Raw genomic sequence first — 12989 nt, forward strand, 5'->3', positions numbered from 1 at the left:
GGGGCAGCTGATTGTCAGCTGTCACCATATGGACAGAGAGAAGGGCCCAGAGCTGGTCGGTGCTGAGAGGATTGGCTGAGGGGCAGGCCCGGGCCTCCCAGGGCACAGGGGACCAGAGGGGCACGGGGACAACCTGAAGAGGGATGGAGGGGCCGGCGCAGCTGGGAAGACAGTGGGAGGGAAGGACGTTGCCTACTTCATGGTCCTGCCTCTGGGCAAATGTGGCCTTCCATCGGTCCTGGGATTTCAGTCAAGGAGGTGGCGCTGTTTCTCTTAGTCGCCCACAATCCCAGTTCTAAAACCAGAGTGTCCTACAAAGCTCAGAGTGTTCCTCCTACTTCTGATAAGCCACAGTGTCTCTCTGAGCTCCAGGGGCATCGAGAGAAGAGACTGGCATGTAAGTATTGGCTTCTGTTCCCTGGTGCCCTGTGTCAGTACTTGTCACCAATCTGGGCCAAATATTGGACTGACATGTTGGTTTTAGGATCAGATCCTGGCCTGTGATGCTTTCTTCAACAGACAAACCCTGTGGACCCCTGGGCTGTGACTGGGTTGTGGATTCATTTTCCCTGGGACCTTTCCTGGTGTTGACAACTCTGGTTAACCTTCCAGAGATGAGCTGTGGCATCGGGAGGCCTGCCATTAGCAGGTCACTCACACTCTCCCAACATTGGTCTGTTCATTTGTCAAATGGGGTAACGTCCAGTTCAGCAGAGTCTGTATAGACCCAACCCCGAGGCTACACTCTGCACAGCCCTGATGAAGCTAACCAGGGCCTGATGTTGGTCATCTCAGTGGAAGTCTCATGGCCGGGATGGAGGAGATGATCCTTCTACCACCCTTTGCCCAGTCTGTCTGCACCTTGGAAAATCACACTTTGATCAAGCACCAGCTTTTATGGGGAAGTTGACGATCTGGGGTACATACGGTAGAGGACAGCCAGTATGAATGGAGGTTTAGAACCTAGACATCAGGAAATAAATGAAGGCAGTGCAGATTTTAAACCAGAAAAGTTATCGTGTAGTAGGACATGATAACTCTCTGAAATTCTGAAGACCTGTGTTGTAGAAAAAATACTTCCCATGTTCCATGTGACACCAAAGTTCAGCCTCAGTGGATAGAAACTACAGGGAGGCAAGTTTCAAGTCTGGATAGATTGCAGAACATTCCAACAGTCAGCAGTAACTGAAGGCAGAGGGACTGGTGCAAGCAGAGGCTGGGTGACCACTTGGCAGCAGGATCTTCTTGAGTTCATGTTCTGGGTGGGGGAGGAGGTGAGGACGGTCCCAAGACCCATGCAGCCCTATGAGCCTCTGGACCTAATCTTTAATGACATCTCCTCCAGTGTGGCCACCACCAATGCTGTGTGCTTCTGGACGCATCACTGAAGGATTGCACCAGCTGGTCTGCACCTGGCCCCAGAGCCCTCACAACTGATTCCCCCTTCCCAACATAACATTCCGCAAGAGAACCTATTCCATTACAATTTTCTCATTGTTTGAACAATCTGTGTACCAAGTTTTCTGGTTTTCTCCATTCCGAGATTTCCAAGATCGAATCTCTCTGTGCCTCACCTGCCCCACCCCTACTGGGCTCCACCCCCATTTCTCGTTTCTGTTTTTCTACTGTGCAGAGCAGAGTGTGCAAACAGGCATCCCTAGACAGCCCGGCTACAGGACTGGTGGTGCACCTGTGCAGTCCTGAACTCTAGGAGATAAAGGGACGCTAGGGTACAATGACTGACGCACACAGCCCTTCTCTTGGTATCATGCAACAGCTGCTTAAAACCGAAAAGGAAACCAAGAGAAGGAAACTAAGAGGAAAGGGTGGGAGTCCATGGGACAGGTTCTTTGCTGGGGAGGAAAAGGGGGGATCTAGAAGGGTTGGGGGATGCAGAGAAGGGAGGGTATTGATGTAAAATCAGTCCTCACTGCCCAGGAGGGCCCTTCCTGAAGCAGGAGGAAATGGGCCCCGGCACTCAGGAGGACATAAAATAAACACTGTCGCCTTGAGCCTAGCTGAGGCTGCCCTGGGGTGGCACAGACTCGAGGGAAAGTCCCCAGGCTCTGGAGCAAGCCCTCTGGGCTACCATTTGCTTGCCGTGCTACCCAGGGCAGTGTTCCCAGCTCTGACTGTAGGAGGGGTAATAATAGTACTGTCATAGTCTGTTCAGGCTGCTATAAAAAAATACCTTAGACTGGATAATTTATACATGACAGAAATTTATTGCTCACAGTTCTGGAGGCTGGGAAGTCCAAGATCAAGGGGCCAGCAGATTCAGTGTCAGTGAGGGCCTTTCTCTCATAGATGGCACCTTCTATGGGTCCTCACATGGCAGAAGGGACAACAGCTCCTTGGCACCTCTTTTATAAGGAAACTAATCCCATTCCCACGACTTAATCATCTCCTAAATTCACTGCCTCTATGTTTGTATGTGGGGTGGGGTGGTGGCTGGCTGGTAGGGGGATCCAATCCCTTGATCTTGGCCCCTCCTCTCAATACTATCACTTTGGCAACTAAGTTTCCACATAGGAAGGGGGGGCATATTCAGACCATAGCAGGTCTCCACCTCTAAAGTCGAGAGGATAACAACACCCATTTCTTAGGTTGAACAACAGGAAACTGCTGATATCTAACCATTCATCAATACACAAAAATGGCAATTTCATACAGATCAAACTAACACGTGATGGTTAGATTAGTACAGTGGTTCATAAACTTGTTTGCATCTTACAATTATTTCGGGGTCTTTTAAAAATCCCAGAGCCCAGGTCACACCCCAGACTGTTTCAATCACAGTTTCTGCAGGTGAGACACCCGGCCAGGTGATTCAAATGCACACACAGGTCTGGGGACCACTGGCTGGTGAGCACAGCGGCTGGGATCTGCTTTTCATTCAGCTATCATTTATTGAGCACCTACTGCACGCTAGGCTCTTGGTACCTGGGACCTGCTCCCCAGCGCGCTCATCTCTCTCCTCCTCCTCCGCAGTAGCCAGGCCCCGGAGCTCCCCGGATGACCTGAAGGCGCTCACTCGGAACGTGAACCGGCTGAACGAGAGCTGGCGGGACTTGCAGCTGCGGCTACTGCAGGCTCCGCTGCAGGCCGACCTGACGGAGCAGGTGTGGAAGGTGCAGGACGCACTGCAGAATCAGTCAGACTCGCTGCTGGCGCTGGCGGGCGCGGTGCAGCGGCTGGAGGGCGTGCTGTGGGGGCTGCACGCGCAGGCGGCGCAGACCGAGCAGGCGGTGGCCCTGCTGCGCGACCGCACGGGCCAGCAGAGCGATGCTGCGCAGCTGGAGCTGTACCAGCTGCAGGTGGAGAGCAACCGCAGCCAGCTGCTGCTGCGCCGCCACGCGGGCCTGCTGGACGGGCTGGCCCGCAGGGTGGGCATCCTGGGCGAGGAGCTGGCTGACGTTGGGGGTGCGCTGCGCGGCCTCAACCACAGCCTGTCCTATGACGTGGCTCTGCATCACACGCGGCTGCAGGACCTGCAGGTGCTGGTGAGCAACGCCAGCGAGGACACACGCCGCATGCGCCTGGTGCACATGGGCATGGAGCTGCAGCTCAAGCAGGAGTTGGCTGTGCTCAACACAGTCACCGAAGACCTGCGTCTCAAGGACTGGGAGCACTCCATCGCACTGAGGAACATCTCCCTGGCCAAAGGTACCGCCCGGCCCATCCCAGCCCGACCCTGGGTGCTCAGGGCTTCCTCCTAAGCGCCCTTTCCCAAGAGCCTAGGAGTCCCTATCCCCAAGTGCACTTGCCACTCCAAGCTCGTACCCCCGCTTTTAAGTGTTGCCCTACTCTGGAATTTTCAGCCCAAACGGCCTGTACCCACCTCCAGGGCCTGCACGGGTCTCTCCCCTGGGCAAACCTCCCTAGGCCAGAGAGCCAACTCAGTGTCCACACCCCTAGGCATGAGAATGGCCTGTCCTCGTTAGTCACCCTTGGCCGTTCTCATGCCTAGGCAGATCCGTCAGAGCCTCCAAGAGCTTGGGACTGCAGGGAGGAGAAGGGGTCAGGCTGCAGGCTCAAGCAGGGAATAGAGAGGGCTAGCTCCTGCAGTGTCATGGTGTTCCGATAGTCAGAGCTCCAGGGAGTTGGAGAATTCCACATTTGAAGCTGGCCTTGTAGGCTGTGATGAAGATGTAATCATCCAGGTAGAAGAACATATTTTATTTAACAATTTGCTACTTTCATTTGTAACTCTTAAATACAGAAGCACAAACGCATGGGCCCCCTGGGCCCCCATTCTCTTGCCACGGGCCTGCAAATGTGAAAGTCTAGAGACCCACCTTCCCTGCCTTCACCCCTCACCAGTGGGTCCCTCCCCCCACTCCCCACCCCCGTCCCTTCCTGCTGCATGTGCCCACAGAGGCCCCTCATGCAGTGCACTTTTCCCGCACCTCTCCCTGGCTCAACACCTGCCCTGGTTCCCCAAAGTCTGCTGATTCACTAAAAACTCCTTAGCCTGACAGGCAGCAGTAGTAATGCCATTTTGAGCCTCTACTATGGGTCGGGTCCTGTGCTGGGTGTATCTCATACAGCATCCTTTAAAAACAACTCTCTGAGGCATAGAGTGCAATTGTCCGTGCTGCTTTGATGAGGACACTGAGATTCTGGAAGCTGAAATAGCTTAGCTTGGCCACCGTTGCAGGGCCAAGAGGTGACGAAGCAGGATTTGTCCCCAGGCCTTTCTGATCCCAGAATTGCATTCCTGTTCTGTCATTCCTGCCTTCTCTTCCACTGTCCCTCATACCAGGGGTGCACATGGAACTGTCTGCAGGGGCCATCGAGCAATAAGCAAAGTGATCTTGGTGTCAGGGGGCTATGGCAAGTCCAGCCCATTCTTGCCAGGCTGGAAGGTGGGTCCAGGATGTCAAAGTCTTCCCATCTTCCAAGAGAAAAATAGAAGCGTGGGAACTTCTGGAAACATTTCATTGTTTAACTCTGTGGGCCATATACAGCTCATGCATGGTCAGCTTGCACCCCTGGTCCTGGGTGAGGTGTCCAGTCCAGAGGGACACACCTGGTCACTGCCCTGAAAGCATTGCCTGCCTTTCCCTGTTCCTCCACCGCTTTCCCCCAGCTGTCCACCCACTGCAGTGCCCTCTTCCTGCCCCTCCTCCTCACCCACCCAATCCCACTGATGCTTCAAGATCTCACCCAAACCTACTCCTCCAAGAATTCCTTAACCTCTCTAGCCCAGTAAAGTCTCCCTCCTCTGAGCTTCTACATTTACCAGAGTGGAAAGTGTAGTGATGGGCCTTCCTTCCCAGTCCACAGAGCGTGTTCATGCACACTGTTTTGTTTTAAAGTGGGTCCTTGTGGCCAGCTCAGCTCTGGGCTAGGTTTAAGGCAAGTGTCATCACTGAGGGAGGGGTAGGATTTTGGCAGGAAGATGACAGGCTCAGGGAGCAAGGACCTGGCTAATTACAGCTGGTAATGATCCAATCCAGGCCTTTTTCTTTCAGCAGCTTTAATGAGGTATAATCTACATGCCATAAAATTCACCCATTTTAAGTGTATAGTTCAATGACAAGACCAGGACTTTTAATCCCGATGCCCAGTGCTCCTGCTGCTGCTCGAAGCCCACACTGATCTGTCTGTCTCTGTGTGCCCAGCACTAACGCTGCAATACACACGACGAGACTCAAAGAATGCTTGTGGGACAGCTGGTGAATCTGGACACTGGGCAATCGGAGGCTTCCCCTGCCCAACCTGGTTTTCTGGTCCTGAGTCACTTTTGACTTTTACATCTCAGAAATCAAAGAAGGGTTTGAGGTAGAATTTCTTCTTCCAAATCCCCACCCCTGGGAAGTGGCTTTTTCTGTCTTCTCTCTCCCTCGACCTCCCCTGCCCATGGCAGTCTGTTCAGGTGCTTACTAATAACAGTAGCCACACTGATTATGACCTATGATGAGCCAGACATTGTGTAGATATTAATTCTCCAAATAGATGTTCAAGACCTCTAATCCTCACATCCTGCAAAAGGTATCGTTGTCCCCACTTTATAGATGAGAAGCCTGAAAAACTTTCCCACTGTTTTCTATGCAGCCGGCAAGTGGCAAAGCCGAGGTCTGCACATGGGCCTCTTTGGCCCAGAAACCTGGGTTGTTGTCACTGACCATCCAGGCTCCCAGCCACAAGCAAGGACAAGAGAAGAGTGCATGGTCCCTTGGGCTCCCTTCCTGCATTTGGGGCATTTTCTCTTTCCATCCTCTTCCAGTCCACAGACATCGCCACGCTCCCTGCCCGTGCGTCCTCTGGGGCCTCACCAAACACTCACATCCGGGTTCTTTCCTTTCCACGTCCACTCTCTTTGGCTCCTTGCTCTGGGGGTCACCCATTTGCCAGGATGCATCCAGTGGAATCTTCTAAATAGTCTGTCTTTGGTTCTCAAACTAAGTTCTACCCTTGGTTCCCTTGAACTGAAAGTTTCATCTCCATCCTGCCCGGGCCTGCCTTCCAGTCTCCAGGCGCTGGTTTCTTGATGGGTGGAGGAGTCAGTTCAGGCTGCCATAGTGGAATAGCATAGACGTGTGGCTTATGAACAGCAGACGGTTCTTTCTCACGTTCTGGGACTGGGGAGTCTAAGGTCAAGGTGCCGGCAGGTTCAGTGTCTGGCGAGGGGCTGCTTCCTGGTTCACAGCTGGCTCCTTCTTGCTGGGTCCTGATGTGTGGACAGGGTGAAGCAGCGTTCTGGAGCCTCTCTCATAAGGGCTCAAATCCCATTCAGGAGCAAGCTCTCATGACCTCATCCCCTCCCAAAGGTCCCACCTCCTAATACCACCGCACTGGGGGTTAGGTTTCAACATATGACCTGGGGCGGGGGGCGGGGGGGACGCAGACATTCAGACCACAGTGCAGGGGCTCCTGGCGCTTCCCAGTTGAACCACTTGGCCCCCAGCTCTCATGTCACCCCGTATCTAGTTTCTCCCTTTCTCACCTTGCTCTCTCATTGTGGCCTAATTGTTGTTATTAAAAAGACTTCTGGGCTGGCCGGCTAGCTCACTTGGTAGAGTGCAGTGTTGTAACACCAAGGTCAGGGTTTGGATCCCTGTACCAGCCAGCCACAAATAAAACAAAGACTTCTGTTTGACATATCTGAATGTAATTACCACTCAACTTTAATAAAACAACGTTCTACCCTAGCTTTTGGACAAGGGGTGTTTTACCAGATAAGCTTCCGTGCATTTATTTCCAAATTGCTGTCTGGAGTGGCCTTTCTGCCCAGCTTTGTCCAGTTCCTCTCTTAGGGTCTTTAAGCACATATGTACGCACACACACATGTACACACACATGTACACACATACACACGTGCACACATATACGTAGACAAACACACACATACATAGACATACTCACATATACGCACGCACTCAGTACTTGTGAATTCCTCAGAATCCACAAATACTGAATTTTTCTCAAATAAGAGTTTATTTATGTTATTCTTGAGCTTGACCCAAATGGTTTCTATCCTCTAGCTTTGTTGTACAGTTTTGATGAGTTTTGTCTCCAGTTTGTTTTTTGCAAACATCCACAGTGAGGCTTTCTGTTTTCTGCTTTGGATTTTCAGCATCAGTCAGGTCTGTTGAAATCTGTCTGTGGGTTTGAAAGAAGCAGAAAATTTAGATTACCGGTAAGGGGAGACATGCCAGGAGGGAAGACACGAGCTAAGCCTGGAGGCAGGGCTCCAGCCACATTCAGATGGCTCTTTCTGCTGGAATGCAAGCTTCTAGGACCACAGAACTTTGGAGAGGTGATAGGTCTCTGGAATCCTCCAGTGCAATCTTCTCGTTTTGCAGCTGAGGACCTTGAGGCTCAGCAAGGGGGAATGACTTGCCTGAGTCAAATACCGAGCCAGCGGCCGAGCTGGGACTAGAAAACACTTCTCTGGGCTCAAGAAAAGTCCAAAGCAGATTTATCCGTGGGCTGCTTTTTTTAAGGAAAGACACCAGCTAGTAGAGAGTCCAGTTCAACAAATATTTACAAAGGGATGGAGGAAAGGAGTGAAACGGTGGCTTCCAGCTCAAACACTGGGACAGTGGCTTCCAGTTACAGGGGATCTGCTGAAAGTGCTGAGCATCTCAGCAAATGCAGCAACATGTAAAACAGCATTCCTGCTCTTCTAAAGATGGGGACATGGCCTGGCGGAGACCTGAGTGAACTGTATGACTCTCCACTAGGAAGGGAGTGGGGGGCCTGTGAAAGTTGGACTCAGCCCGGCCCCCTATCCCTTGTTCCCTTAAGGCTCAGAGGACCACAGCCAGGGCAGTCCCTGCACCTTTTGGGGTCCAAGTGGCCGTGGCTGTGAAACAGGGCTGACCATCCCCACCCTGTTCACTTCTCAGGGGTGTGGACAGATGCCATAAACGATGGAAGTGGGAGAGCTCCCCAAACCGTGCAGGTGCTAGTTGCTGGGAGTCCAGTGCCCTGGGGACTTCGGGGACCTGCAAGTGGAGCACTTGGCTGGGGGACTCCACCCTCTGCCAGCCACCTCGGGATTCGTGTGATTCTCAGGGTGGTGTTTACATCACGATTTTGGTCACAGTATGGCTGGCTGCAGGTCTGGTCCATCAGTGGTCCTGAGCATGTGTTCTTCGGGGGGTCTCTCCCCAATTCCAGCACATACAAGTCCCCCACCCCAACTGTGTGCCAGGTGTGTGTGAGGCACAGGGCTACGGGGAGGCTGTCTCCTAGCGGGACCACAGCTCCAGGTGGGTGATGGTGCCCAGCAAGGGGGCCGGCCTGACCAGGCTCGGGGTGCTCCCACAGGCCATTGAGCACAGTGGTCTCCAGGTTCCTTCCAGCTCTGAGATTCAGGGGCTCTGCCTATAGTGCCCTAAGAGATCAGAAGGGTGGGCCTGAAGGTGACTTCAGGTCTCAGACGGACTGGACTCTTAAAAAGGAAAGGATTTGGCTCGTGGTTGGGGACACCCTGAGGAGAACGTTTTTGCCAAGGTAGAGGAGAGTTTGTGCCCAGAATCCTCCAGCCGTAAGTCTGCAGCAGAAAGAGTCAGATGGTGAGTGGACTTGAGGGGTCTCCAGTGGAGGGGCTATGGCCCAGTGTGCTGTGAGGGCCCCTGAAGGCTCTGAATTCGTGTGGTTGTCCTGCTATTTCAGAGAGATTAATCAGACAGCAAGGCACACAGTTGGCTCAGAGAGAGACCAGAGACAGGAGGTCATTGGAAAGCCTTCAGTGAGGCCATGGGGACCCAATGGTGGTGTTGAAGCAGGAGGTGGAGACATGAGAGGGACTCTCCTTGGTGACAAGCCTGCAATACAGGTGGCGGGAAGGAGGCTGAGGAGACAAAGGAAAGAGGGCTCAAGCAGGCTCGAGGTTTCTAGCCTGGATTTCTGGGGGAAAAGGCTCTGATGAACATGGAGAGAAGTCAGATCCGGGGGATGCACTGCCTGTGGCAGCAGCCATAATGGAGGAAGTACTGGGTCCTGGGAGCACCAGGCCACCTTGCCCCCCGGGCCCTGGTCACACTGCCAGCACCGCCTGAGGATGTGACTGAGGCTTGGGAACCAGCGGCCACTGTCACTGTCCACCCCAGTTTCTCCTGGGTAACCTCTAGTGAAGACCCTCACTCACCACTCACTTGCGTTTAAAACAATATATCCATGTGTGGGATGTTTTTAGACATCCCTGGGTGACCCATCCCAGAGAGGCAGGGTGACTTCAGATGTGCCGTAGAATAACCCTGAGCAGAAATCTTATGACAGTTCCGAGGTCGCCTTATGAAGAGTAGTGCACAGGCCTAACCTCTCAAGGTTATGGAGCCATTTGTGTTCATGTTGTCAAATCCACTCACGCCTCCTGCTGACTGCAGGAAAAAGGGATTTCCACCTGCATTTTAATAGAACCAGGCCCTGAATCCAAGACACTCTGTGTCTGTAGTCAACCCCCACCTTCCACACGTCTCCACCGGGTGCCCCATCAGCGCCAGCCTGCCGGGCAGCGTTCTCCCTTTGTGAGAGGTATTCCTGGGAAGATCCAGATGGTGGCTCACACCCACATCCTTTACACTGTGACCAGCTTGATTCCTGGAGCGCCTGGGTTCCCAGCAGGGCAAAGTGGGGGCCAGCCCAGCAGCACAGATCCAGGCGCTCTCTCTCGGCTGCCGTCACTGCAGCCCTGGCCTGGACGGGAGATGGCTGGAATGGAGCTGTGCAGCTCGTTTGATTCTTAACTGTGCCTTTCACTGGCTGCGCAGTCTTAGGCCTGTTCCAAACAGGTTCTGCGTCTGCAAACTGGGATCAGCATGGCCGGTCCTACTTTGCTTTTCTTCATGGAAAAGAGGATAACAGCTACAAAACCTGGTCCTCCTTAAATGATCTGTGTAACTTGTGAATTTGTTGATTACTTTTCCCTTGTGCGTGTGCCATTGAAATATTAAACAGCTGTCAACTTTGGTCAGGGTCTGAAGACAGTGCCAACTTTCGGAATGTATCAGTACATCTCGATCTTGGCTGCATGGTTGTTTTGTGTGTATTAGCACCCTCTGATCTCATGCATTCATTCATTCATCAACTATTTATTGTGCAAGACGTGACCGCTATGCTGTGAGTATACATGTTTTGGTTTCCTAGGGCTGCCATAACAAAGCACCACAAACTGCATGGCTTAACAGAAATTATTCTCTCGCAGTTCTAGAGACTAGAAGTCTGAAATCAAGGTGTCCACGGGGACATGTTCTCTCTGAGAGCTCTAAGGACGGGCCCTTCCTTGCCTTTTCTTAATTCCTGGTGGTCGCTGGCAATCCTCGATGTTCCTTGGCTTGTAAACATGTCACTGCAGTCTCTGTCTCTGTCATCACGTGGTGTTCTCCACGCACTTCTGTCTGTTTTCTCTTCTTACAAGGACTGGTGGTCATTGGATTAGGGCCCACCATACTCCAGTACGATCTCATCTTAACTAATTACATCTGCCAAGGCCCTATTTCCAGATAAGGTCATATTCTGAGGTTCTGAGTTGACATGAATGGGGCTGAGGGGGACACTGCAACCCAGTACAATACAGTGTGGACATTATTCCTGATCCCCTTTCTCTCTTGCAAAGCAGCGGGAGGCGAGAGCTTGGAGTCTGAGCCTTCCCAGCAGGTCCAGGAGGTAAAGTCCTGTCCCGGGGAGCCGGCAGTTTTGTTAGAAAAGAGAGAACCCACTCTCTATGGCTGCAGGATAAGACAGTGTGAGATACATGTCCAATGGCATCAAGGACGTGTGTTCAAACAGGTCATGCTCACTTTCAGCAGGAGTGATGAGTCGAGAAGATGGCCATGCACAGTCTCAGGGCTGGCAGTGACAGGGTGGGCTCACAGGCTCACCCACCAGAACAGCAGGTGCAACAGTGGGTGGCAGGAGGGTCCTGGGAATCGCAAGATGTCCAGTCCTGGGGGTGTGGCTGAGTGCACAGGGACAGAAAGACCTGGGGTGAAACCACAGCAAAGGGTTTCCCATTGCTCCTGAGGGGGCTGCCTTCCAGGCCGAGGCTCCGGCATGGCCGGGATTCTAACGCACGTGGTTGGATTCAGTCCCCACCACAACGCTGCATGTTGAAGTGACCTGTCTGAGGCCACACAGCCAGCTCATGAGTGAAGGGATCCACCACCTCTCACCTGGACAGACGGCAGCCTCCCCCTCCTCCAGCCTCCCTCCTGTCCTGATCCACTTTCTACACCAAAGCTGAGCCGACTTCCTTGCATGCAGATCTAACAGGGCTCTTTCCTCATGCCTTTCCTCTGACTCCTGGTGCCCTCAGTTGGGGTCGAGTCCAATGCTCAGGTCAAGCCTCCAAGACCCCCCACTTTCCCACCCCACTGTGCTCCCCAGCTTCTTATCCCATCGTGGCTTTCATATCTCTTTCTTCCCTTAAAGCCTGTATAGGGATTTTCCCCTCTTCCTGGAACTCTCCCTTTTCAATCTCAGCCAGCCTGGGCTGCCACAATAAAAGATCACAGACCCATGGTAAAAAGGCATCTGAAGAGACAAAAGAAAAATCATAGCCTGGAGAGTGGCTTGAACAACAGGTGTTGATTTCTCACTGCTGTGGAGGCTGGAAGTCCGAGATCAGGGTGCCAGCACGGTCAGGCTCTGATGAGGGCCCTCCCCCTGGATTGACAGTGGCCACCTTCTTGCTGTGTCCTCCCATGGCAGTGACATCAAGGGAGAGAGAGCATGAGAGAGGGACTGAGGGACAGGAAGATGGAGAGAGGGCTCGTGCTAGTTCTCTGGTATCTTTTCTTATAAAGCTCCTAATCTCATCATGGAGGTTCCACCTTCATGACCTCATCCAAACCTAATCACCTCCCAAGGGCCCCTCCTCTAATCCTATCACATTGCAGGTGATAGCTTCAACATGTGGATGGGGGTGGTACAAATACTCAATCCATAACACACTCTCACTCCATCTCTACTTAGCTATCTCCTATTTCTCCTTGAGATTTCACTCTGGGTATTACTTCTTCCAGGAAGCCTTCCCTGATGCTCCCCAAAACTGGGCTAGGTGGGGCCCTGTGTGCTTCTGAAGCACAGTGCTGACCCTTCCTCTCTGAGACAGGGGATTTCAGTTTCTCCACAGAAGTCCTGGTCTTGTTCCAGAAAGCAGCTCTCTAACCTTGCTGCTGTTTTAACCCTTTCAGGGCCACCGGGACCCAAAGGTGATCAGGGGGATGAAGGAAAGGAAGGCGAGCCTGGCACCCCTGGGTTACCTGGACTTCGAGGTAATGGGGATGCCCTGGGTGGGGAGACCCCAAATTTGTCCCTGAACCCCTACCTTGTCATTGGTATGAAAGATGGGGCTCCCTGGGAGAATGCTCAGTCAACTCAGCTGCAGATGCTCTGTTTCTTCCAGAAATTAATAAGATGGAGCAAATGCTCCTTTTCAGAAAGTGTCAGGTCTGAACGAAAAGGGTGCAGGAGAAGCCCACAGCTCCCTGAAACCACTCCCCCCCCCCCCCCGAACCAGGGGCTGGGGGACC

The 12989-nt window shown here is 52.8% G+C and overlaps 1 protein-coding gene across 2 annotated transcripts in view; it reads left to right on the forward strand.

Annotated features, from left to right (window-relative positions):
- SCARA5 (scavenger receptor class A, member 5) overlaps positions 1–12989 on the forward strand; it is a 109728-nt gene that overhangs the window by 60717 nt on the left and 36022 nt on the right. For both annotated transcript variants that reach the window (XM_008575873.1, XM_008575874.1), the window contains exons 3-4: positions 2992–3666; positions 12651–12731. In XM_008575873.1, the coding sequence (XP_008574095.1) occupies positions 2992–3666; positions 12651–12731 (756 nt within the window). The remainder of the gene's footprint in view (positions 1–2991; positions 3667–12650; positions 12732–12989) is intronic.

Source organism: Galeopterus variegatus, unplaced genomic scaffold (genome assembly GCF_000696425.1).
Source record: "Galeopterus variegatus unplaced genomic scaffold, G_variegatus-3.0.2 Scaffold1249, whole genome shotgun sequence".
NCBI lineage: Eukaryota > Metazoa > Chordata > Mammalia > Dermoptera > Cynocephalidae > Galeopterus > Galeopterus variegatus.